The sequence below is a fragment of the Lepidochelys kempii genome, chromosome 5 (assembly GCF_965140265.1).
Source record: "Lepidochelys kempii isolate rLepKem1 chromosome 5, rLepKem1.hap2, whole genome shotgun sequence".
Classification (NCBI taxonomy): Eukaryota; Metazoa; Chordata; order Testudines; family Cheloniidae; genus Lepidochelys; species Lepidochelys kempii.
The window spans coordinates 41,259,519-41,287,183 of record NC_133260.1 but is presented as its reverse complement, the minus strand read 5'-3'; the positions used below and the strand labels follow the sequence as shown (position 1 = coordinate 41,287,183).

General features: G+C 43.0%; 1 protein-coding gene across 5 annotated transcripts in view; it reads right to left on the bottom strand.

Moving 5' to 3' along the window:
• RNF180 (ring finger protein 180) overlaps positions 1–27,665 on the bottom strand; it is a 139,857-nt gene that overhangs the window by 83,011 nt on the left and 29,181 nt on the right. For all 5 annotated transcript variants that reach the window (XM_073344047.1, XM_073344045.1, XM_073344048.1 and 2 more), the window contains one exon: positions 24,209–25,174. In XM_073344047.1, coding sequence (XP_073200148.1) covers positions 24,209–25,174 — 966 coding nt within the window. The remainder of the gene's footprint in view (positions 1–24,208; positions 25,175–27,665) is intronic.

Below are 27,665 nucleotides of genomic sequence, written 5' to 3'. Positions count from 1 at the left end.
CAAATAGGTGACCGAGCTTCCAGATCCTGAAATTGCACAAATTCATTAAAACTTCTCTCATAGTGCCGCAATGCTTGCAGAGTCACTAACCTCTGTGCTAACGTTGCTATACCTGACGATGATCATGTGCCAAGATTATGTAGTGCTAGCAGCATCCACTCAGGTTCCTTGCTGGCTCCCAGTGCCAGCTCCCGAAATCTGTCCATCTGCAAATGAATCAATATGTCTGCTATGCTGTTATCAACCCTAAGCACATGCTTATAAGAGGAACAGATATTGAGGCTGAAACATTATAGCCCTTACCAACCTCATGACTCTGGGTGATCTGGAGGACTGGCGATTAATAACATACCACCACCATGTTGTCACACCAGAAACACACTCTTTATTAGCAAACTCTGGTCCCCCAAATAACCACTGCAACCAAAATGGGAAAAAAATCCAGAAACATCATGCCCTGACTCTCTCTTTTTGCATTCAAGTGGAGGACCATTGGTAGGTCCACCACCTGCCTTGGTAAAATACCCCAAAACACAACTCCCAAAGCACCCGCGCTGATTTTAAATCAGCCTCCAGTAACCATTCCTCTCTCCATAACAACACACCGTTAAAATGGCTCAAACTGTTTCCACACCTCCAAATCCTCTTTCCTTTCTCTAGTAACTCTCATAAAATGGTGAGATCTTGCTATGCCTGTAGTGGCCACTGCCAGCCAGGCACAGAATGTCTGTTCTGGGCCACCACCCGGCAGGCTAAGTTAAAGTGCGCAGTAACAGATTGTAGCTCACCAAGTGTAACTTTCTTGGCCCACTATACCTCTCCTAAGCAAGCTCAATAGCTCCTGAAGCTTATCCTGAGGGAGCCACAACATGGCAGCCTTTGTATCTCGTTTCACAGGTAGGTTAGTGTAATGGAAGGTCCCTCTGGTTTTAACTCTGATAGGAATACCCCCCAATTTTTTAGCAAAGGCCTGAAAGGTGTCCAACATGTTAACACACTTCTCCAACTTCGCCCTGCATGTGAGTAAAATATAGTCTAAAAAATGTACAGCAAATAGTACATTTTAGACCATTTTTTGTTAAGTGTAGCAATGTACTAAATTTTTCAAATGCTGTCAAGGTTCCTTCCCCACTCTGAACTCTAGGGTACAGATGTGGGGACCTGCATGAAAGACCCCCTAAGCTTATTCTTACCAGCTTAGGTTAAAACTTCCCCAAGGTACAAACTTTTACCTTTTGTTCTTGAACCTTATGCTGCCATCACCAAGCGTGTTAAACAAAGAACAGGGAAAGAGCCCACTTGGAGACGTCTGCCCCCCAAAATATCCCCCCAAGCCCTACACCCCCTTTCCTGGGGAAGGCTTGATAAAAATCCTTACCAATTTGCATAGGTGAACACAGACCCAAACCCTTAGATTTTAAGGGCAATGAAAAAGCAATCAGGTTCTTAAAAGAGAATTTTAATTAAAGAAAAAGTAAACGAAAAACCTTTGTAAAATTAGGAAGGGAAATACCTTACAGAGTAGTCAGATTCAAAACATAGAGAATCCCTCTAGGCAAAACCTTAAGTTACAAAAAGACACAAAAACAGGAATATACATCCCATTCAGCACAACTTATTTACCAGCCATTTAAACAAAACAGAAATTTAACACATATTTAACTAGATTGCTTACTAACTCTTTACAGGAGTTCTGACCTGCATTCCTGCTCTGGTCCCAGCAAAAGCATCACACAGACAGACAGACAGACCCTTTGTTTCCCCCCCTCCAGTTCTGAAAGTAACTTGTCTCCTCATTGGTCATTTTGGTCAGGTGCCAGCGAGGTTATCCTAGCTTGTTAACCCTTTACAGGTGAAAGGGTTTTGTCTCTGGCCAGGAAGGATTTTATAGTTCTGTATACAGAAAGGTGGTTACCCTTCCCTTTATATTTATGACGAATGCTAAACAGGATATTGCACATCCAACAGGGGGCATAGCTTTATGAAAATAAAAATTGTCCCTTAAAAGAGAAACCCAAAAGATTGAAGTCTGATGGATGCACTAGCAGCAGTCAAAAAGCATAACTGATATCACATTTAGCCATCATTGCCCCTGGGCCTCAAGACCTAACCATGTGCACGACCTCATCAATAGAAGAATAGCACACAGAACACAAAGCTGGATCTGTTCCATTGTTAACTGAGCTATCCCCGTGCGTATGACAGGTAATGAATTAATTGATATTCACCTGGACCAAGCCAAGGGGGGCAAACCCATAAATTCTGTATACATAATTGATTGAATGGCCCTGCTACACTGTTCTCATTTAATTCCTGTGTAATCTTTTTCTTTACAATATGGCACATCCCCACCAAGGACTTCAAATTTTTAGACATCACATGACTCCTTTTCCCCATAAAGAGGATCCTAAATCATGCAATAAACCCATCCCACAAATATGCCCCACCTACTTTGTTAGGGTAATCCCAAAGGAGCAGCCTAACACCTCCGTCTTAACTGAGGATGGTGCCCTTGTCCAGCTCATTGCTTTCAGCTCACCCCCCACTCCTCCCTGTGTTTTGTCCCCCATACTCTGCTCATGCCCCCATGGACCTGTGGGTGGCACCTGACCTATCTCCTGGCCCATTCCCCCACTACGATCTTCCCTTATTGCTCTGTCAAAAATGGGCTATATGGGTCCCAAAGCACATTTCGCAAGCATGTCTGAATTTGCAGATGCTATGAAAACAACCACTTTCATTGAATGCCCAGCAAATGTCATTGTGCGCCTCAGGCCTCTGCTGGGCTTGCTGTGGAATGAACAGGCCACTGGACTCTGGGTCCTCGTGGTGTTATCCATTCCAACCCCAGCGTATGATGTGGTATGTCCCACCGGATCCCAGTTTGTGTTGTCGCCCTCAATCTAAACTGTTCCTCATAATTAAACCAAGATACGCCCCCAATATATTATATATAATTATCTGATTATAACCATATATATAAACAATGCTGGGCTTCTGTCTGGTTAAGCCGCTGCAATAACTCCTGTATAGATCAGGAAGGCAGCCTCCCAACTTTCCCCATGCTCTAGCTACCCTTGGCTGCTCAGGCATTTCATTGTCCTGCTTGCTCTGTCCTGGCTTACTGTCTGTTAGCATCTCCCTGTGCAACAATGATAATATGTCTACATAATCACCTCTCAAAATTTTATCCCTAGTGCTACTGACCAGGTGAACTCCCATTAGGCCAGCAACCCTATCATACTGATGACTGACTGTTGGGGAACCCTCAGGGCCTTGTTGCCTCCCCCTGCAGTAACCGTTGGGGCAGCAACTCTATCTCAAAAATGTACAGTCTCTGTTAATGGGTGAATCGAAAGATGCCCAGAAATCTCTCCCCATTAGGGGCTCCCATCCTCTAGCGAGGGGTCGATGCCACCTATCACATGTCTCCCAAACTCGGGAATGTGCTGGGCTTCCATTAGAATCATAGAATCATAGAATATCAGGGTTGGAAGGGACCCCAGAAGGTCATCTAGTCCAACCCCCTGCTCAAAGCAGGACCAATTCCCAGTTAAATCATCCCAGCCAGGGCTTTGTCAAGCCTGACCTTAAAAACCTCTAAGGAAGGAGATTCTACCACCTCCCTAGGTAACGCATTCCAGTGTTTCACCACCCTCTTAGTGAAAAAGTTTTTCCTAATATCCAATCTAAACCTCCCCCACTGCAACTTGAGACCATTACTCCTCGTTCTGTCATCTGCTACCATTGAGAACAGTCTAGAGCCATCCTCTTTGGAACCCCCTTTCAGGTAGTTGAAAGCAGCTATCAAATCCCCCCTCATTCTTCTCTTCTGCAGGCTAAACAATCCCAGCTCCCTCAGCCTCTCCTCATAACTCATGTGTTCCAGTCCCCTAATCATTTTTGTTGCCCTTCGCTGGACTCTCTCCAATTTATCCACATCCTTCTTGAAGTGTGGGGCCCAAAACTGGACACAGTACTCCAGATGAGGCCTCACCAATGTCGAATAGAGGGGAACGATCACGTCCCTCGATCTGCTCGCTATGCCCCTACTTATACATCCCAAAATGCCATTGGCCCTCTTGGCAACAAGGGCACACTGCTGACTCATATCCAGCTTCTCGTCCACTGTCACCCCTAGGTCCTTTTCTGCAGAACTGCTGCCTAGCCATTCGGTCCCTAGTCTGTAGCTGTGCATTGGGTTCTTCCGTCCTAAGTGCAGGACCCTGCACTTATCCTTATTGAACCTCATCAGATTCCTTTTGGCCCAATCTTCCAATTGGTCTAGGTCCTTCTGTATCCTATCCCTCCCCTCCAGCGTATCTACCACTCCTCCCAGTTTAGTATCATCCGCAAATTTGCTGAGAGTGCAATCCACACCATCCTCCAGATCATTTATGAAGATATTGAATAAAACCGGCCCCAGGACCGACCCCTGGGGCACTCCACTTGATACCGGCTGCCAACTAGACATGGAGCCATTGATCACTACCCGTTGAGCCCGACAATTTAGCCAGCTTTCTACCCACCTTATGGTGCATTCATCCAGCCCATACTTCCTTAACTTGCTGACAAGAATACTATGGGAGACCGTGTCAAAAGCTTTGCTAAAGTCAAGAAACAATACATCCACTGCTTTCCCTTCATCCACAGAACCAGTAATCTCATCATAAAAGGCGATTAGATTAGTCAGGCATGACCTTCCCTTGGTGAATCCATGCTGGCTGTTCCTGATCACTTTCCTCTCATGCAAGTGCTTCAGGATTGATTCTTTGAGGACCTGCTCCATGATTTTTCCAGGGACTGAGGTGAGGCTGACTGGCCTGTAGTTCCCAGGATCTTCCTTCTTCCCTTTTTTAAAGATTGGCACTACATTAGCCTTTTTCCAGTCATCCGGGACTTCCCCGGTTCGCCACGAGTTTTCAAAGATAATGGCCAGTGGCTCTGCAATCACAGCCGCCAATTCCTTCAGCACTCTTGGATGCAACTCGTCCGGCCCCATGGACTTGTGCACTGGGCTCCCCCTTCCCGACCCCACACCCACGGGTGCTCCCAGCTGCTGCAATAACTGCAGGTTAGCTTGCAGCAGCTGTGTAATATCATTAGCATCCACAAAAGGTGTGTGTACCCCAGACAGCTCTAAGGATTCCCAATCCTCCCCAGGCCTATTTATTTCTCTGCTAAGTCCAACCTCCTCTTCCCCACATAAGTGCCCCAAGGGGGAAAGTGAGCCAGATCCCTGAACCCCACTGAGGTCCCCCCTACAGACACCCATTGCCGCATTGGGTGGCAACGGCTCACCTACACACCCTGCCCGTGCAAGCTCCATCTGGTGCTGATCAAACTCGCCTCTGCCACCAGTAGTGCCCGTCTCTCCTGCAATTTGTTGAACCGAATATGCTGGCTCTTGGGCAACTCACTACACCCAGCAAGCCCTGCAGTGCTGAGGAAACAATCTGAAAAGCAACTGCCTGGGATCAATTCTCTGGTGCCTGTCCCACCTGCAAACACAGTCAGCTCACCCACAAGCGTGTTTGTTTCTCCTGGAGGGGACTCCCTTTGAAAAACCAACAGACCACCCTGAGATCCTCCAACCCCAGTCTAGCCCTTGCCCAAGGGGTGAGGATCCCACCGCCTGGTCCTCCATGGCCTCTCTAGCCCCACTCAGTTTATCCTGTGCTGGGTTTGCAAATCCCTCCCCTCCCTGTTCTAGCACTTCTGCTATGCCTAGCTGGAAGGGGGAAGCCATCCTACCCCTTGCTCTGGCTTGAAGCAAAGCCTGAAACCCAATCCCTCTCACCTCCCACAGCCTGCCTGCTACAGCCGCCATGGGCTGGGTTGGGGTCCTTTCCCCGTCCCTGCTGATCTGATACAGCTCTGAGCTCTTTCACTAACTGACTCCTCTTCCCCTTCTGTTCCCACCCGCTTTGCCCTCTGTGGTCTGGAGGCGGAGGGGGGGAGGGGAATTCCATCCCCTTTCCCCACTCTCAACGTCCTGTTCCCACGCGGCATCATGCACGCTGCAGAGCTGGAGTCCTTGCTGCTCCATGCTGCTGCTCTGCTTGGTCTGGGTGAAAGAGGGCTTCTCCCGCCCAGCTTGCACCTATATAATCTTCCCTTTCTTCTGGTCACCTGGGGTATGAGTGAGCATCCCCACATTCACCCACAGTGTGTGCAGCAACCTCTGTGCTTCTCTACCCCTTTAGGAGGTATACCCATTTCCCTGGCAAGCCAGACAACATTCCCCACATGACTGAGCGGTGTGGACATTCTAAGCTCAACTTGGCTCTCCAAACGTAAAACAAAATTGTTTTTTGCTGGGGAGGAAGGTATCTCCTGACCACTACAAGAATTAAAGATCTCAACAAATTTTCTAAGGACTTCCTTCATGTTCATGCAGTATTGCTACTGAGTTCCTGCTCTCTATTACACTCCTATGCAGTCCAGATTTTAGCTCTGAAGGCCCCTGTTACATTTATTCAGTACCTACCATGTTACTAAAAAGTATTAAAACTCTAAAATACATTAGTTGCTTATTTTCTGCTTAAAAACATAAAATAATTGTTTCCAATACTTAATGCTTCCACAAGTCAGAGGTATACAGTATTCACTTAAAACATTTCTTGAACCCTAAACCAGTGGTTCTCAACCAGGGATAGACATACCCCTGAGGGTTTGCAGAGGTCTTCTAGGGGGTACATCAACTCATCTAAATGGTTGCCTACTTTTACAACAGGCTACATAAAAAGCACTAGTGAAGTCAGTACAAACTAAAATTTCATACAATGATTTGTTTATACTGCTCTATATACACAATACACTGAAATGTAGGTATAATATTTATAGTCCAATTGGTTTATTTTATAATTATATTGTAAAAATGAGACAGTGAGCAATTTGTCAGTAACAGTGTGCTGTGACACTTTTGTATTTTTATGTCTAAGTTTGTAAGCAAGTAGTTTTTAAATGAGGTGAAACTTGGGGCACACAAGACAAATCAGACTCCTGAAAGGGCTACAGTAGTCTGGAAATGTTGACAGCCACTGCCCTAAACTCTTCATCAACACTATCTTGGACAAACAGCAATGAGTCAGCAAATATGTCACTCATAAACTGCCTGACTTCAAAGCTGACTGCCATTCATGAAATATATGCTGATATCAAAGAACTTTGGTAAGGCCCCAAAAAATCTTAGTTTCTTCCTTGACTCATTTATGTCCAGCAAGATCTCAGGCTCTCCAAGGATGGGAAAGGTGGTAGATGATGGAGTCTTCTACCCAACCTGTGCAGTGCTGGCCACAACTGCAATATTTGTGCTATTCTGGTGACAAGAGCAGCAGCGTGTTAGCAATGCTAAACTAGCCCAGAAAGCGGCAGCAAGGAAACAGGGCCATTGCAGACAGCAAATGTGGCCTGCCACAGCGAGGAGCACACAGTGCAACCCCCCAAGAGGTGAGCATACACTACACAAAAATGCCTTTCAGAGCTCCTGCTCTAATGGCGAGACTCCATACCACCTGCACAACTACTGAAAATATATAAATAAGAAATATAACAAAGCTTATAATTGGAATTACACCAGGGGTTCATTTGGCCCACCATTTGAAAAAGTAACTCTTGAGAATACTGCAGTTTAACTTCAGAATCTCACATCAAAAAAACAAAAACAAGAGATACAAAGAAGCCACACATGTATGTATTCAAAGACATATTATCTCAGTCTTTGAATGTTCCACTTACCTCATGGATTTCAAGCCATGGCTTCATTTTTGTGAATGGAATTTTGTTTATGAAATATTATGCATACACACTTGTGACTTGTTTGGAGAAAGTATACATGAATTGTGTGTACAAAATTATGCTTACAAAAACAGAGCCCAGATCTGAAAACCAAGCCTCAAAACAAAGAAAAATTATTCAAAATGATTTCTCATAAATTATATACTACTGAGAACAGTAACATTCATTAGTTGGCACACAATCAAATTACAAGTACTTCTGCAAAAACACTCTTTCTACAAAATTCATTTAGTACTGCAGATTTTCTTTTTACCATCTGTTGAGCTCTTTTCTCCACTTATAACAACTCTGTTCTATATGCAAGAAGCGTGCAGTGCCTCCTAAATTATAAAGGGTCATAGAAAAAAGAACCTATTCCCAGAGCCAAAGAGAAAACTATTACTGACCAAAAATGTATGCTCTTAAAGTTTGCAAGTCCCTTTTTAAAATCAAGCTGCTTCTTTTGAAGCCCACTCCTATGAAGTGCCAAGTGTCCCAACTCCCATTTACTTCAATAGGAGTTGAGGATGCTCAGCACCACATAAGATTAGAATATTTTGCCAAATTTTATACCATGGCCTAATCCCAAACAATGTTTGAAAAAGGGAATTTTCCCGGGTCCATGTTTGACTTTTAAACAAGCGTGTATAAAATATACCAGAATACTACCCTCTAACTCTATTTGTGAAAGATGAACAGTTTGGGGGAGGTCCTAAAGGGTTGTGTCCTTTCTAAATAAAAGACTCTTCTGACATCTAGGGTAGGACAAGCAGCTTCCTCCCTAATTTGGAGATGTTTCTGGTACAAACTGGAAGCTTAGCAACCTGGTTAATGTGGAAGTCTGAGGTGACCGTAGGTAAAAGGCAGGGCTATGTCCAGAAAGATACATTTTCATTATAAAAGGTGGCGTAGGGAGGGTCAGCCATTAAAGCTCCTGATTCTCGAAATCTCCTAGCAGAGGTGATAGGCTCTAAGAATGCAATTTTCATGGAGAGGTATAGAAGTGGACACACTTAACAAGAGGTTCGAAGGGAGGCCTTATCAGGGAATTAAGGACCAAATGTAAATCCCATGACAGACTAAGGTTGTCTAGAATGGAAGAAAAGGTTTGATAATCCTTTAATAAATTGAGAGGCGGTGGGGTGCACGAAGACTGAGAGCCCTATGACTATGTAGTGGAAAGCTGTAATTGCTGCTGGATGAACTCTAACAGAACTCAGAGACAGCCCAGAGTTCTTCAAATTCAGAAGGTAATCCAATACATCAGATAGGGAGAGTCAACAGGAGAGAGGTGTTGTTCAAAACATCAGTGATGGAACCTCTTCCACTTTTGCAGGTATGTCTTTCCAGTTGCTTATTTTCTAATGCTGAGCAAAAATTGATCTTGCTTTTCCCCGGCAATTTATATAGTATTTGGGGGCTCTGGTGTCTGTCAATATTCTTACAGATCGGCCTTTGATCACAGGTAGGAACTGTTTACAGACCTATCTGACTGCTCTGAGTTCCAGTAAGTTGATGTGAAGAATGGATTACTGAGTGGACAATTGCACTTTGACAATGAGCTCCCCATCCTACAAGAGACACGTCTGTCACTTGTCCAGAGGGAGATGGGGGAGTGAAGGAAAGTCTGGAACATACTTTGACTGGGTTCTTTCACTAACTGAGGGAACCTAGATCCTCCTGTAGAATCAATACTAACTTGCCATGATGGTGTTTACTGGGGCTGTAAACAGTCCTGAGCCAAACCTGGAAGAGATGAAGGTGTAACCTGGTGTGTAGTGTCAAAGGTACATGCTGCCATATGGCCTAGGAGTGGCAAATACATTCTGGCTGTTGTCTGAGGACTCATTTCAACCCAAGAAATGAGGTCTGTTAGTGCTATAAACCAGTCCATCGGTAAGTAAGCCCTGAATATTGTGGAGTCTATGACAGCTCCAATGAACTATACATTGGACTGGTGCAAAGTGGACTTTTTTCTGTAAAGCTGAAGTCCCAGCATGTCAAATAGAGTTATGGCCTTTCTCACTGCAATGTGAACTTTGCTGTTCACCTCCCCCCCCACGGATGTTCTGGTTTAACTTGGATTTAAACTTTGAGAGTGGTCAGTTTGGATAAGCTATTGCCAGCAGGAAAGTGAGTTTGTGTGTGTATGGGGGTGGGGGGGGGGTGAGAAGGCCTGGATTTGTGCTGGGGGTGGCCCACCTTGATTATCATGCGCATTGTGGGGAGAGTGGTCACTTTGGATGAGCTATTGCCAGCGGGATAGTGAGTTTGTGTGTGTGGTTTTTGGGGGGGGGGTGAGAGAACCTGGATTTGTGCAGGAAATGGCCCAACTTGATTGTCATGCACATTGTGTGGAGTGTTGTCACTTTGGATGGGCTATCACCAGCAGGAGAGTGAATTTGTGTGGGGGGGTGGAGGGCGAGAAAACCTGGATTTGTGCTGGAAATGGCCCAACTTGATGATCACTTTAGATAAGCTATTACCAGCAGGACAGTGGGGTGGGAGGAGGTATTGTTTCATATTCTCTGTGTGTATATAAAGTCTGCTGCAGTTTCCACGGTATGCATCCGATGAAGTAAGCTGTAGCTCACGAAAGCTCATGCTCAAATAAATTGGTTAGTCTCTAAGGTGCCACAAGTACTCCTTTTCTTTTTGCGAATACAGACTAACACGGCTGTTACTCTGAAACCTGTCAGTTTGCTGTAAGAGGGGGCCTTGAGAAATCAATCGTCAAGACAGGGGAAGACAACTATTCTCCATTGACGTTGCTGAGCAGCTACAACCGCTAAAACTTTTGTAAAGTTGCTGGGGGTGGTGGAGAGTGCAAAGGGGGAACAATTGATATTGAAAGTGCTCCTGGCTAACTCCCTTCATTCTTGCAGCTGATTATCTATGTGGATGGTAAGGTCCACAAAAGTGTCTAGCCCTGTAGGAATCTCTACGAGGCCAGTTCATCTTTGATTTCTTCCTGTAAGCCCCATCAGAACAGGTACACCTGCACTTCTTGGTTCCACTTTGTATCTGCTGTGAGGGCAGCCTTGGCCATTCAAGCTCAGTGTGGGTCATCGAAGATGGCTGACTTTGACTGAAGAAAAGCATCGCAGTTCAACAGTGCTGAGATATGGCCTTCCAGCAAGAAGGAGGCCCAGTCTAATGCATCTCCTATAGGCAGGCTGATTACCAAGGCCACCTTGGGAACACATGAGAAACAGAAAGTGACATTGGTTCATGAAACCGGGAACTGCTGGCAGTCCCTTCGAACTATTTGGGCAAGATTCTGCAGGCTGTGTTTGAAGCACAGTATTCTCAATACAGAACTGCCCCATTTTCTCCTGCAGCTGCTGGTTGTCAGAGGTCAGCTGCACAACTTGGGCCTGCAGTGCTTGATTATCCACTTGAAGGCTGAGGGCCCATTTAGGAGAGTCTGAAGTTTCTGATGGCCGCAGTGGTGCTGCTGGGTCTATCCTTCTTGTACCAGGCTCAGCCCTGCAGAGTTATTGTGGTCCTAAAAAGCTGTCACTGGGTCGCAGTCGACCAGACCTAGTAGTCAGAGCCAGAATCATGAGTCAAGAACTGGCTGGGTCAGGATACCGGGCAGTCTGACATAAGAGAAAGTGGAGATGAGAACCACATGTCAGATGCCAGGGTTCATGCTCAGTCGGGATGCCAGGAAATCAAGCTGCAGGAGCCGGATGCACAAAGCACAGTCCAGAGCAGGGTGTAGCCCAGTTGTCCAGACAGCTTCCTGCTTTTGCTGCAGGCTTAAGTACAGCCAGCAGCCAATCCGCTGCTCTGGGACTCTGCCAACTGGATATCAAGGGCAGACCTCACCCTGGGGCTGGGCTTTGTAGGTCCCAGGTAAGCAACTGTCAAAAGGCTGCCAGGTGGAGGGTTGGAGTGTGGCTGCTCCCATAAATCCTACGGACCCAGGTCCAAGGCATGTTGGCCATGGCAACTGGGAAGTGAATGGGATGAGACATCTATGCTGTTTGTCACTTGCTAAATTTTCTCCTTTTTGCAGGAGTGCAAATACCAAGAGATTGGAGGGAAGTCCTGGAATCTTTTTTAAGAGTGCAAGGACTCATCAGTGGATTCATTGAATAGTTTGGATCTGTCAAAGGAGAGATCCCAACAGTATTGTGGACTCTCTCAGGATCCCCAATGACTGACATCGAGAAACACAGCACATAACAATTGCTGTTGACACTGAGCATGCTGCAATGTAAGCTGCTTCCAGGGATGCTGGAAGAGAAGTCCTCACTAACAACTGGCCCGGACTGATGATAGCCTGAAATTGCTCCAGTTGTTCTTGTGGCAGACGGTCAATAAAGGTTCCCATAGTTGGTGTAGTTGTATTTTGTAATCAGGAATTGATACTTGGTGATTCTAAATTGTAGTGAAGCAGAAGAATAACTTTTGTGGCCAAACAAATCTAACCTCTTTTGGTCCTTATCATGAGAGGTGAATCTTAGAGTGCTGTTGCCCATTACATTCATTGACTGCATTAACTACCAAGAAGCATGAGGTTGAATACAGGAACTCTGATCCCTTAAGGGAAACACAGTAGTTTTTATTAGCTCTCTTGCAGTCGAGGGTATGGTAGCTGGACTCTGTCAAATTGTCTTTTCAAGTTCAAGCAGAACCTTGTTTGTAGGCAGAGTTATCTTACCAGTGGAGGCAGTGTGAAGGATGTTAATCAGTTTATGCTGAAACTTATTAATCTCTTCCAACAAGATCTGGAGAGAATCTGCAATATCATGAGATCCTGATATTGCTTAAAATCATGCATGTCTGAGTGGGATCGTGGCATCACAGCATCATCAGGTGAGGAGAAAGAGATTAGTGTCAGAGGCTGATAAAAAGCTACATCTATCTCCTGACCCTCACAAGATTCCTTTTGAGGAGGTGACCGATAGCAGAGATCTGGTGCCTCTGAGGCTCCCTGTGAGTGTAGCTAGAAGCTCAGGAGAACTGTTCCCTACAGATAGCCCATGCAACCCAGAATGACCAATCATAGGTTCATATGGGAAGGGAGGGGCACACAGGAATGCTCAGACCAGGAGGAGTAAGGGGTGGCCTGTGCCTTGAGGATTCCCTTATGGAGAGGGTGTTGGGAGAGGCAGCTCTGGACCGGTAATCGAGTGACTCCTGAGCAGAAATCTGGCAGTCAGAGGAGCTCCCTTATTGTAATCTGATGACGGAGAGGGCAGACGATCATGAATTTGGGACAGGGAGTCTACCCATTTGAGTGGGCACCAGAAAGCATGTGTGTCAGGGAATGGTTCAGTACCAGCAAGAAACGAGAGTCCAATACCAAGAGTCTTTCAGTACCCATCAGTAGAAGTGATTCTGGTTCATCCAAAATGACCAAATTTTTGGATTGTCATCCTGAGTCCCAGTCCAACATCTTAACTACAAGACCATCTTGCCGAGGTTTGCATTTTAAAAGCTGTCATAATTTCTCATCTACCTGTTTAATCTGAGTTTAAATGAACATTAGTAGCATAATGAAAATTAACCTTTTAAAAAGTGATCATCATGTATCTTTGTAAGACAGATACTTTTTAGCTTCTATATATTATCGAAGAGATACAAAAACACACATCAGTTGTCAAGTTATAAATTAAAGCCAAGAGCCCAACACTCTTCCGTGACCTGAGTTTCAATGATCCTTTCCAATGAGAAGCTGTAAATTCTAAACAAGCCATATATTCTTTCTGTAACTAAAGAACTGTAAAACCAAATAAAACCAAATTTAAAGAAAGGCAAAAAGACACTCCCCTGGCTCAGCCCTTTTAACTATTTTATCACAAGCTTCAGGCCAGGGCACACTTTCAGTATAAGTACATATGTAACAAGATCCTTACTAAAGACATCTTATAATAGAAATGCTGGCAGATTCTTGGCTATAAGAAGCACCACCGTTATTCTTAAAACATACGATTGTTAGAAGTAAATACTAACTGTTGTACTCTATCACCTTTCTAACAATATATAGTACTGTACCAAAGCTGTTTCCTGAACTATACTGTATGCTGTTCTTTGATAGAAGTTAACAGTTTTCCATCATTTTGCAGTTAGAGGAAGTTTGGTGCCCCCTGCTGTTAAAAAACACAGTTTAGCCATTACATCTCATTCCATGCAGTCCTCTATAGAACTCTCTATACAGACTACTTATGATTTAAGGCTGATGAATTTTAACACAATTATAAACACTGTAACATGTACCTTGTTATAACACACAATATGTACTGATATAGTCTGTCTTACCACAATAGCTGGCAGTGATACCTCCAAGCCGTATGCACATTACGTACCACTCAGGTTTGGCCCTGCAGTCCCTCTGTCATGGGACCAAAACTGAGTGAGTAGCATTGGAACCCCTGTATTCACGGTGGGGTAGGGGGAAGAAGGGTGTCAGCATTGTTCAGGTCTGGCCCTGCAGCCACAGGGTTAAACCTGAGCGGGCACACTGGCAGTAGGGCAGCCAGCACTGCTACTTTTCACCACAGCTGTGGGGCCAGCTTCTGCATGAGGGCTCTCTCCTGGAGGCCTACCCAGCCTTGCCCCGCTTTCAGCAACCTGTGGCTTTCTCCGGAATGAGGAGTGACACGGCACCTGGGTAGGATGGGCTGGAAGGCAGGGGCTGAGTGTGGCAAGGATCAGAGAGGCGAGGTGCTGGGGCCAGCGGCTGCAGTGGGGATGGCTCCACAGGGACTGACACAGTGTACCACAGCAAAAATTCACTTGCCTTCAATAGGCTAAACCCAGAGAATAAACCTCTGCATTTACAGATGAATTTGTCCAAAGTCTGAAAATATATCCTCTCTCTCTCTCTCTCTCAAGCTGATAGTGGGAGGAAAAGGTTGAATTAAAAATAAATAAAAATGAAACACACAATATACTTGTATAGAGAAGGATTAGGATAAATTCACCTCACATCAGGAAAAAGTCCTACACAGAGACTCCCACAAAGAGCACTGCAGTGAGATGTTCCCGATCTAATCTCTTTCAATCAACCCCCTATAAGCTTATGCACTTTCATTTTTGTGAATTTTTATCATCTGATTGCTAAGTGTGTGGTGACAAGCAAGCTGAAAATCATGGCACTGAGACACCACAGAACAATTCATTGTTCAAAACACCAGTCCACTTGTGACACTACACACATTCTCTGGTCCTAACTAGGATGGTACAAAGTGGAGTGACATGGTAGGGTCAGTGAAGGAAGCCTAGGAAGAAAGGCCAGGTTCCCAGATTAACTGGGGGTAGGGGGTGTCATGGAAAGAGGTCTGGTGGTAAGGAGGGAGGATTTTCTTTTGTGACACGTCGGACTAGGTCATGTACTTCTGTAAGTGTGGTTTGCACTTCTGCGTCCATACTCTTATGGGAAGGTGATATCACAGGGGCAGGGGTGTGATGACTGCACAGCTTTCCATATGTGCTTAGAGAACCTGAAAAGCACATTTTATAAATGATAGTTTAAATATTCCACACATAAGACTAGCCTTAATGCAACATTAAGGTTGAGAAATCAAGCACTCTGAAGTCAGAAAATACAGAACTAAGATTTCAGAGTGGTAGGCGTGTTAGTGTGTATCAGCAAAAAGAATGAGGAGTACTTGTGGCACCTTAGAGAGTAACCAATTTATTTGGGCATAAGCTTTTGTGGGCTAAACCCCACTTCATCAGATGCATGCTATGGAAAATACAGTAGGAAGATGTGTGTGTGTGTGTGTGTATATATATATATATATACACATACACACACACATACAGACAACATGAAAATGGGGGGTGCCATACCAACTCTAATGAGACTAATCAATTAAGGTGGGCTAAAGCAGGAGAAAAAAACTTTTGTAGTGATAATCAGGACGGCCCATTTCAAACAGTTGACAAGAAGGTATGAGGACCAGTAGGGAATAAATTAGCATGGGGAAATAGTTTTTAGTTTGTGTAATGACCCATCCACTCCCAGTCTTTATTCAAGCCTAATTTAATGGTGTCCAGTTTGCAAATTAATTCCAATTCTGCAGTTTCTTGTTGGAGTCTGTTTCTGAAGTTTTTTTGTTGAAGAATTGTGACTTTTAGGTCTGTAATTGAGTGTCCAGGGAGGTTGAAGTATTCTCAGACTGCTTTTTTAAAGGTTCTAATTCTTGATGTCTGATTTGTGTCTATTTATTCTTTTGCGTAGCGACTGTCCGGTTTGGCCAATGTACGTGGCAGAGGGGCATTGCTGGCACATGATGGCATACATTACACTGGTAGATGTGCAGGTGAATGAGCCCCTGATAGTGTGGCTGATGTGATTAGATCCTATGATGGTGTCCCCTGAATGGATATGTGGACAGAGTTGGCAACGGGCTTTGTTGCAAGGACAGGCTCCTGGGTTAGCGTTTTTGTTGTTTGGTCAAGGGCGGCCCATCCATATAGGCAAACTAGGCGGTCGCATAAGGAACCAAGTTAAATGGGGCGCCAAATTAGTGGAAAAAAATCTAATTTAAAAAAAAAATGGAAAAAAATTGAAAGAGATGAAAAAACACAAATAAAATAACGAAGATGTCATTATTTCAATTCCCATGCACGTTCGGAGGGAATGAATTATACTTAGTTTCTTTACATTTATCAGAATTTATTAATGTCAAATCTTTTATTTACTGCAAAATAAATAATATTTTAGCAAAAAAAAATTTTCAGTTTGCGACATAGGGTCAAGATGACCCACTCTGCAATTTTGATAAGCAATAACTCAGCCACAATGAAACATATCCGCCAGCAGCAAGAGCTGCAATGCTAGTGACACCTAACTCGAATGTACATCAAGGTCACATAGCCGGAAATTCATGTAGAGCAGAGAGTCGGCATTGACTACAGATTTGTGTAGTGAGCTTTAGGCTTTCTCAAGACGACTTAAGAAACATTCCACTCCTGAAGAAGTACTGAAGTTTGTTTGTGAAAATAAACTCACAGACAGTTTTCCAAACATTTTTATAGCTCTACTCATTCTTTTAAATTTGCCAGTTTCCGTTGCTAGTGGGGAACATAGCTTCTCAAAGTTAAAATTGATAAAAACGTATCTGCGTTCAACAATGGTGCAACAGAGACTTGTTGGATTTGCCACAATGTCAATAGAGCATGAAATAGCTCGAAAACTGGATCTAAAAGAACTAGTGACTGAATTTTCAAAACTTAAAGCAAGAAAAGTCATGTTTTAAGAGCACAGAGTGTTTTTTATTCAGAGTGTTTTGTAAATACAGGTTAAAGTGCATTGAAGAGTTTTTTCTTATTTCTTTCCATATTGGATGTGGTGGTAATGGCAGTTAAAGCAGGATAGCGTAATGGATTATTTTGGATTTGTAGTAATAAAAATTATAATTAACATTTTTAATGCATTTTTATTTGAAATCGGATTAAAATATCAACTAACTGTCGTGTACAAATCTATTCTGAAAATTTCGCGTTTCTATTTTATCTGATCTCAGAAACATTGGTTGGACAGACGGGTGGACAAACCGAATAATTAAGTCTCTGTTTAAAAAAAACCAAAACGCTTAAAAAACATTAAAAGGAAAAAAGGGGTAAAATGTTTCCCAGTTTACCAAAAACCTCAGCCTATATCTGCCCTTGAGGTTTGGGGGTGGGAGCGCCGATTGCATGGTTTGCCGAGGGCACCAGTTGCTGGCAGCTAGTCTAGGGCTGCCCCTGTGTGTGGTTGCTGGTGAATATTTGCTTCAGGTTGGGGGGCTGTCTGTAAGCGAGGACTGACCTGTCTTCCAAGATCTGTGAGAGTGAGGGATCGTTTTTCAGGACAGGTTTCCTTCAGGATAGGTTGTAGATCCATTATCGGGGATACTGTCACAGCAAACCTGGTGGCTGAACTTTGTGACTTTGTCCTCACCCATAACTATTTCACATTTGGGGACAATGTATACCTTCAAGTCAACGGCACTGCTATGGGTACCCGCATAGCCCCACAGTATGCCAACATTTTTATGACTGACTTAGAAAAACGCTTCCTTAGCTCTCGTCCCCTAACACCCCTACTCTACTTGCGCTACACTGATGACATCTTCAACATCTGGACCCATGGAAAAGAAGACCTTAAGGAATTCCACCATGATTTCAACAATTTCCATCCCACCATCAACCTCAGCCTGGACCAGTCCACACAAGAGATCCACTTCCTGGACACTACAGTGCTAATAAGCGATGGTCACATAAACACCACCCTATACTGGAAACCTACTGACCGCTATACTTACCTACATGCCTCCAGCTTTCATCCAGACTACATCACACGATCCATTGTCTACAGCCAAGCTCCGAGATACAGCCGCATTTGCTCCAACCCCTCAGACAGAGACAAACACCTACAAGATCTTTATCAAGCATTCTTAAAACTACATTACCCACCTGCTGAAGTGAAGATACAGATTGACAGAGCCAGAAGAGTACCCAGAAGTCACCTACTACAGGACAGGCCCAACAAAGAAAATAACAGAACGCCACTAGCCGTCATCTTCAGCCCCCAACTAAAACCTCTCCAGGGCATCATCAAGGATCTACAACCTATCCTGAAGGACGATCCCTCACTCTCACAGACAGGCCAGTCCTCGCTTACAGACAGCCCATCAACCCGAAGCAAATACTCACCAGCAACCACACACCACACAACAAAAACACTAACCCAGGAACCTATCCTTCCAGCAAAGCCCATTGCCAACTCTGTCCACATATCTATTCAAGGGACACCACCATAGGACCTAACCACATCAGCCACACTATCAAGGGCTCGTTCACCTGCACATCTACCAATGTGATATATGCCATCATGTGCCAGCAATACACCTCTGCCATGTACATTGGCCAAACCGGACAGTCGCTATGCAAAAGAATGGACACAAATCAGATGTCAAGAATTATAACATTCAAAAACCAGTCGGAGAACACTTCAGCCTCCCTGGACACTCAATTAAAGACCTAAAAGTCGCAATTCTTCAACAAAAAAACTTCATTTTTTCATGTTGTCTGTATATATCTTCCTACTGTATTTTCCACTGCATGCATCTGACGAAGTGGGTTTTAGCCCACGAAAGCTTATGCCCAAATAAATTTGTTACTCTCTAAGGTGCCACAAGTACTCCTCGTTCTTAGAGCTAAGATTGAAATCTAATTTTTAGTTCTCCCATTCAGCAGATATACCTTTCATTTGGGGTTGAATGAAACATTGTGTACAATTTAAAAAAGTCTTAATATTTTAATGAAATCAGCGTAAATTTAGAAAAGTCAACTCATTTCAAATTAAAATGTTTCATTTGGAAAATGTCAAAATTTTGTTTTTGTTTCAGCCAAACTTTTTGTCCATTCTAATTATAAATGAATGAAAAAATAGAACTATGGATAGGTGGTAGCTTCTCCAACTAAAAAACCAGATTTGCATTCCTTTTTTAGCCCAATCTTGTCTGCTTCTAAAATCTCTAAAAAATAGCAATTTCCATTTCAAGTTTTGATTGTTTAACCTGTAGCAGTAGAAGATTCCTGCCCAAATGTGAGGGTGTTCAAGTGAGGCATTTCTGAGATAAGCGATTTCAGTGGAATGACAGTATCTACAGACAAGTTACTGAAAAGAAATATCCTCAGCGATGTTAGTGATCAGATTTCAATAATAATTCCCACACTTTCTGAAACAAAATAATTCCATCCCTCTTTCTTTCACATTCACATCAAAGATCTGAAGACCCAGCCGGTAAACTCTATTATTACAGGTTAAAAACTAATACTAGGCATCACTTTCTCAAAGCTGTTATGTTAAAACAAAGAAGTGAACATTGCTTGTATCTTTCGAGAAAACTAGAGCACCGAGGGTGAAATCCTGGCTCCACTGACATCAACTGGAGTTTTGCCATTGACTTCAATGGGACCAGAATTTCATCCTGAGTATCTAGAGTACACATTTTAAATGGCCTCTCCTGCTAAACTCACATAAAAGGTGTGCCAGCTTAAATAAGAAAATTAGCCTTACTGTATATATAAAACGAAACAATTTGTTTTCTGGTGTTATTCTTGTGTCTGTTGCTCCTGTGCTATTTCTGGAGCTCCAGTATTATCTGCATTAGCGCAGCTTGCACTTGCTGATTCAGAAGACTTCGATGTTAATCATACAGAAAGACCACAGGCTTGGTTCAGTGGCAAAGACTCGGACAAGTTTATTGTCAACAAAACACGGTATCAGTACCACGGTTCACTGGTTATAAGCACACAAATGCCTGTATGCCTGTGACAAGGTATCAGCTCATTCAACGTAATGTCCCCTAACCAATACAAAGATGCATCTTCTTCCACTCTCCTTTTATACATTGATACAAACAAGTTACATATTACATTCCATATTAGTTACCATCCTTGTACTGTGTAACTCATAGTTTGACCAAAACATCCTCATCCATTATCCTGACATCCCAGCATTATCTTTGCGAGGGGTCTGTGTGTTCTTGCAACATCCTCTCAGAAATATGTTTGCTTGGTCAGCTGGTGTTACTATTCTAATAAGGCCTACTTTGGTTTACAGTCTACTTTTGTTCATACTTATAGTCATGTCAGCGGCTCCAGCAAGGCCTACATCTGGTAACTAACAAATAATTTATTCAAGGACATTACAATTTAGGTTTTTCCCAGATTATACTGGACATAACTTCCCAATTAATATTTATCCTGATGCTTACTGAATCTGCTTCCATTTATGTGGCTACAATGACACCATGAGATGCAGACCCCCAACTTTCTGGTGTCCCTGAGGGTGCTTGACCCCTGCTCTGCCCAGGCCCTTGTTGCCTCCATTCTGCCCCCACCCTGTTCTATCTCTTCTCCCAAGCACGCCCCACCCTTGCTCTGCCTCTTCCAGCCCCCATTCCTCCCCCTCTTCCCCCAGGGCCTCCTGCACATTGCTGAACAGCTGATCACTGGCTGGTGGGAGGCGCTGGGGAGGGACGGGGGAGGAACTGATCAGTGGGGCTGCCACTGAGTGATGAGCACCCACTATTTTTTCCCTCAGAGGTGTGATAATCTAGGCTTCAGTCAGGCTTCCATAATACAGATAATCCTTTAAAAATAAAAACTGGTGTTTTCACTGCATCACACTGTAAAATGTTAAATATTAAGATTAAAATTAAAATACTAAATCAAGTTTTGGCTATAATTGAGGACCAATGCCATGCAAAAAACAAACATAACAAAATATGACTAATACCAGCTCAGTTAAAGTAAACATGATTACATATATCGCTAAATACCTTCTTCTGAATTTGTACATTCAATAAGTAGATTTATCATGTGTAACTACATCATCTGATGCATCAAATATATAAATAGAGAGGAATTGGGGAGGTGAGGGTTAAAAAAGGAAAGATAATTTTGTAAATGTATTTCTCCTTCAAGCCCTCAAAGTAGAAAAAAACAACAACAAATCATTGCAGAGAGAAACTTAACAGAAATCACTTTTAAAAAGTGTGGTGGCTGTGTAGGTCTTATGTGGTTTTGCACTCTGGAACCTGTGAAATTCCACACATAAAATGTCCTTGTAGCTGCCATTTTGGACTCCTTCCACAGTAGCAATTAAGGCTGAGATTTTTAAAGTTACCTCAGGGACTTGGATACCTAACCTACATGTAAGTTAATGGGAAATGGACACCCAAATCTCCTCAGTTAGCTTTGAAAATCCCACTCAAAGTTTTAAAAGCTTTTTTTTCTCTTCATTTTACAGAGGCATTTTAAAGCCAAAACAAAAATTTTAAAATATCACATAATGGCAAGAAATATAAAATTGCAGCTGCAATATGACAGGTCTCATGGGACAGTGCATAATTGTGTGATTTGTCCCACGGCCCACCACAGATACAAGTTGGAACATTGTATTTAATTTAGAAACACAGCAGGGGCACCTGCATAGTCATTTGTCCAGAATGATTTTTTCCACTGTGTATCAATTTTGAAATCAATTAATTGATTTTAATATGAGTTTTTGTGGTATTTTAGTGGCTTCATTTACATTGCATTGTAATGAGTCCAAATGACTCATGGACCTAATCCACCTGGAATGAAATTATGCCTATACAATGGTATATATTAAGGGTGAATTACACTTTGTGCAGAGGATTAGTGCAAGGCCTATATACCACTTAAGTCCCCATGAGTAGGGCCTGAGTGGTGCTTAGGCCTTGTGCTGGCATCTGGCAAAGAGGTGAATTTCACTCCAGAGTATAGTATTGTCTTAAATGAAAATCAACACAAAAAAATCTGAAACTACTAAAATTAATATTACGTTTTGATATCTACTACTAAAAGAGTACTGCCAATTCAAATAGTTTGTTTTGAGTGTAAAATTATGGTATATATAGTGTACCAAATTTAAGCATTATGAAGTTTAAACCAAACAATTATAACTCCTGAAATATTGGGTTTTCAGTAGCTTTACATTCCATAGCTGAAATATAGTGGCATGGTGTTGCTACCTAGCGTTGTTAAAATTACATACCCCCATAAACACAGCAGTGATTTCTTGAGTAGATACTATTTCTCTGACCTGAACAATATCTATATTTACCTCTTACCAGGCATGTGCTATTTTACTGCTGGAAGTTTTAGAAATCCTGCCTGAATTTTACAATGAGGACATTCTATTAATATTTGTATCACACAGTAGATTATAATTAATCTCATTCCTTCATTTCCTCGGACCTAGCAATAACTTTGTTGTTTGTTAGAATACCTGCTCCTGGTCACTTTGTAAAACATCTCACGCCCATCCCTGGCACAACAAAAATAGTTTCACCTTTTAATTCTGTTTTTTCCTTTTATAGTTTCAGTAAATGGAAAACTATAATCGCAATCACACTGCTATTACATAATTTAAAAAAAAATTAACCAGAAAGAGTTTAGTGTAGCTGGACACTTTATTCATCAGTGAGATATTTTCAAGGGAAAAATAGCTAGAATGTAAAGATTACACATGAAAACAAACTTCTTGGGGCTAATTCTCTATTGATTTTCACATTATGTAGTCTTTCATACCTGTGTAAAGCAAGTGTAAAATGTTATCAGATATCAATGGTAAGATTTCACCCCCCTTTGCACATGGGTAAATATCACAAAAGCTGCAAGGCAGCAGAGAATCAGACACCTTTAATTTTTAAAAATTCTTAAAGGCTGTTATCTCTTATATTAAAAATAATCTGTTACTATTGTTATATATAATCTTATAAGAAGTAATAGTTAAATGTAAGTCTTCTGACACAGCTTTTACAAATTTTACCTGTCTGGTCTTTACTTTTGTGAAAAAGTGGGTCAAGCTAACGTTGTAGCCAGGAAATCCTGAGAGTCAGTGCTTTCAGTTTATAAGAACTGGGTTCAAGTTTGCTTTGGTCACATCAAGTAAGTTTTGTGGTATTAGAATCCTACTGCAGATTTGTTTTTACATCATAAAACTACAAGAAATGTGACAGAAACTGACTAGACTAGCAATCTCCATTCATGAAAATGTGGTTCTGTAGTCAAAAAGCAGTCCTGCTGCAGGCAGAGAGAAAATTGAACTGGAAAAACCAAGTATGTATGAAGGTTCCACAACTCTTGTTTTCATGGTGCCTGGCTGTGGACAGCACACCTCTACCCGATATAACGCGGTCCGATAGAACGCAAATTCGGATAGAACGCTGTAAAGCAGCGCTCTGGGAGTGGGGCTGCTTTACCTCGTTATATCTGAATTCATGTTACCGCAAGTGGTTCCTCTGCATCCCCCCTTACTTGCTGCAACCCCCTGCCCCAGGCTTGCCGCACCAAACAGCTGATTCACAGCAAGGCTTGGAGGGAGAAAGGGAGAAGCGGAGTGGTGGCGGCATTCTCAGGGGAGGAGATAGAGGCGAAGCGGAGGTGAGCTGAGGTGCGGGGAGGGCGCGGGGAGGGCCACAGCAAGCAACTGGGTGGGAGAAGGGCGCAGAGGAACCGCTCGCTGCCCCAGCTCACCTCTGCTCCGCCTCCTCCCCTTAGCACACTGCCACCCCTCCACTTCTCCCCCCCCACTTCCTTCCTTCCAGGCTTCCCGCGCCAAACAGCTGATTGGCGCGGCAAGGCTAGAAGGGGGGGGGGGAGAAGCGGAGCGGCGTTGGCGCTCTCAGAGGCGGAGGCAGAGCAGACGTGAGCTGGGGCAGGGAGCGGTTCCTCTCCCTACCTCGATATAACGTGGTCTCACCTATAAGACGGTAAGATTTTTTTGGTTCTCGAGGACCGCGTTATATCGGTGTAGTTGTGTACTATTAATCTTTCACAGGCACTAAAAGGCAAAATTAAAAAAAACAACATCTCTTAAAGCTCCTCTCTTACTGACGCACCAAATTGTACAAGCAAAGCTATGGGTCATTTTTCATACACTCACCTGCTTCTGAAGCCACCTTTCTCGCTTTCTTTGTTTTTTCCTCAAATTCTTCAACTTGCTTCTCTCTCTTTTGCTTAGCTTTTGATTGACAGCAACCAAGGAAAAATTGGCAGGCTGCACAAAATCAACAGATGTGATGTGTTGCTGTCCAATGTCCTCTTCTACAGCAGTCACAGATGAAGAGAGGTCCATCATGAAAGGCAGTTGGTCAGCAGTGGCACTCCCAGAACATTGATCAGAAGCTTCAAAACAGCAGTCACATGCTGTCTCTCTACAGGTTAATGTATTGCAGGAAGTAACTGAAAACTCTTTTGGTAGCTCATCAGTATCAGAATTACACAGGCCCTGAAAGGAATTATTATTTCTACTGGACTCTAATTGCAAGCTACCTCTTGAGTAAATGGATTGTGTTTCATTTTGCCTGTGGTAAATAGGCCCCTTACTGGAAACTCCATACAAACTAGGCAACAAGACAAGTCTCTCTCTGATATTCAAATCCAAACTATGTGTTTTTCTATGACAAGTTTTTCTAGTGCATCTCTCATTCACAGGCCATGAAGCAGAACGACTTTTTTTTTTATTAAACACTTTCAAGTGCAGTTTTTTATTGTTCATCTCAAAGCTGGTTGATCTCACCTCCAGGCAAAGTGCTTCTGTTAATCTTCCAGTACCATTCGTGTTTTTGGCCATGTATGAAAGCCCTTGATTTCTGGGTCCCAAAATTCCACCTGTCACGCAGTGCTGTATTTTGTTATTAGAACCAGATGGAAATTTGTAAAGTGACATCTGTTTTACTGATGATCTCGCTAATCTAACTGAACAAGCTGGCTGATAATCAATCCGACTCTTGCAGAGATGTATATTTGCCAACAGGCCACAAGAACATCTTGTATGGCTGACAAAGTTAAACCCTCCCAAACGGGCTCCACAGAATGGGCAGTTCAGTTTTCCAATCATCCACTCTGCCTATAGAAGAAAGAAAAAAAATGAATTAATTGTAAATAAAAAAGAAAAACTGATAGATTATTTTTCCTCCAATAAAGGGGTCCACTTTTTATTTTGCAAGTGACAAAAAACAGACTGCACAGTAAAAACAAAACCAAACATAAATCAAACTAGACCTTTGAAAATGGTCCTTTATAAATGGGGGAGGGGGAGAGGGCGAGAAACAAAACCTCTAGAAAGACAACACATTTCAAAATATAGCTGCTTAAAAATATTCTTAAATATTTCTAGAAATTTTGTGGATAGAGTGAGGATGGTACTGTATCATTAATAAAACATTAGATTCTTTAAAATGATTAAATCAGTCCACAAAGCTAATTGTGATTTAGCAGGTATAATTTCACAGTTAAGTTTTCTGGGTGTTGATATACCTATTGCATACCAAACACAGTGGGAAGAGATTTCCCACAAAAATGAATAAAGCTGCACATATCATAGAAATTCAAGAGAGTTATTTTGTACTTTAAGTGACAATGTAAGGTACAAGCACATACACTAAAAATGAGAAATCCATACCAGAACTGGCATCAGTAAAGGTAAGCTGAACACTGTAGGTACTAAAACACATTCTCTAAGCAGTGAGTTTTAACATGAAGTTATTAAGTGAAATTATCAATAATATTTTATCATTATTACGTCACGGCTTCCTTTTTTAAGGGAAATACATACCAAAGCTCCAATCCTGCAAACACTCATGCACATTCATTACTTACGAATGGAGTAGTTCAAATCAATATATTAATTTATTCAATGGAGCTATTTGTAACATACGTTTTAGTGTTTGCAGAATTAAGGCCCAAGTGATTAGACAATATTATAGACATAAGCTAGATATTTCTAACTTAGGAACCTAAAGTTATATTATAGGAGGAGCTGGTAGCACTGCCTATTATTAAGGTTGCCTGACACTTCCCATTATTCAGCCTGTTGCTTATAACTTTGACAAACTTTGGGCAGAAAGTTTCTGCCTCAGGCTGAATTGTTTTGGGAAGTTCCAGCCAAAAAGGTATGCCCTTTCAGGGAACAAGGTTAAGGAAAAATAAATTGTTTTACAATGTTAAAAAATTTTCTGGAGACCTTTTCTTTAACAAGCTCTAGTGCCTCCATGCTTTAGAGTAGTGAGAGCGAAGAGATTAGGACTGAGAATTGGGGAGCGGGTGAAAGGAGAGACAGATTTTGATAAGGAGCTAGGCTGCAGAGGGACAACTGGAACTAGCTGGACAAAGAAACTAAGAAAAGAAGTCAGGGAGGGGGAAAACAACTGGAGTCCAGGGGGGAGAGGAGAGAGTTTGGATGAGGAACCAGGAATGGAGGAAAGGTGACAGACTGGGAGAGTGGGGGTAGACTGGAACTCAGATGGGACTCAAGGGGAGAGTAGGACTGGCTGAGCAAAGAGACTGGAACAGTGTTGAGAAGCCTGAAGAATGGAGACAGACTGGTGAGGCAAGAGAGCATGGGATTGGAACCAGGGCTGAGGAAGAGAGGGGACTGGGACAGAAACAGGTTGGTGGTGACCAGGCAAAAGCGGTCAAGCTTAGGGAGCAGACAGAAGGGTCTGTGTCCACTAGAACACACTTCTCTGTAGAGTGTGGAAGGGAACCCAAGATCCCAGAGTTCATCATTTCTCTGCTGTCCCAAATAAAGAAATATCTGTGAAAATCAGTGACAAAGTGTTTGACTCATCCCCTGTACTGCCAGTCCATGTGGATGATGAAAACCTACTGCTGCTGTGAGTTTTGGTTAGCTGAAGTGACAGAGGTCTGTGCAATAGATAAAATGGTTACCTATTTTTTGTAAATGTTGTTCTTCAAGATGTGTTGCTCAGGTCCATTCCTTTCTAGGTGTGTGCATGCACACGTGCAAAAGTTGTCAGAGACTTGTGCCTTAGTGGTATCCGTAGAGTCAGCTGTGGTACTCTCTTGAGTGCTGAGCTCATGCATCGGTATGTTAGGTGCCGCCGACCCTACACCCTCTCAGTTTCTTCTTGCTGGCAACTCCAACAGAGGGGTAGGACGGCGGGTAATGGAGTGGACATGAGCAACACATCTCAAAGAACAACAGTTACAAAAGGTAGGTAACCGTTTTTTCTTCTTTGAGTGCTTGCTCATATCAATGCCATTCTAGGTGACTCACAAGCAGTATCCTAGGAGGTGGGCTTGGAGTTAACAGCTTAGTGGCTTGTAATACTGCCCTACCAAAGCCAGCATTGTCCCGGGCCTGCTGGGTAGGTGTGTAATGGGACATGAACGTGTGGACGAATGACCAGGTAGCCACCCTAAAGATGTCCTGGATAGGCACTTGAGCCAGAAAAGCTGCTGAAGAGGCCTGGGCCCTGATCGAGTGAGTGGTTGCAACTGCCGGGGGTGGCACTTTCACCTGATCATAGCAGTAGTGAATGCAGGTGGTGATCCCAGAAGAAATTCTTTGAGTGGACACTGGGCGACCTTTCATA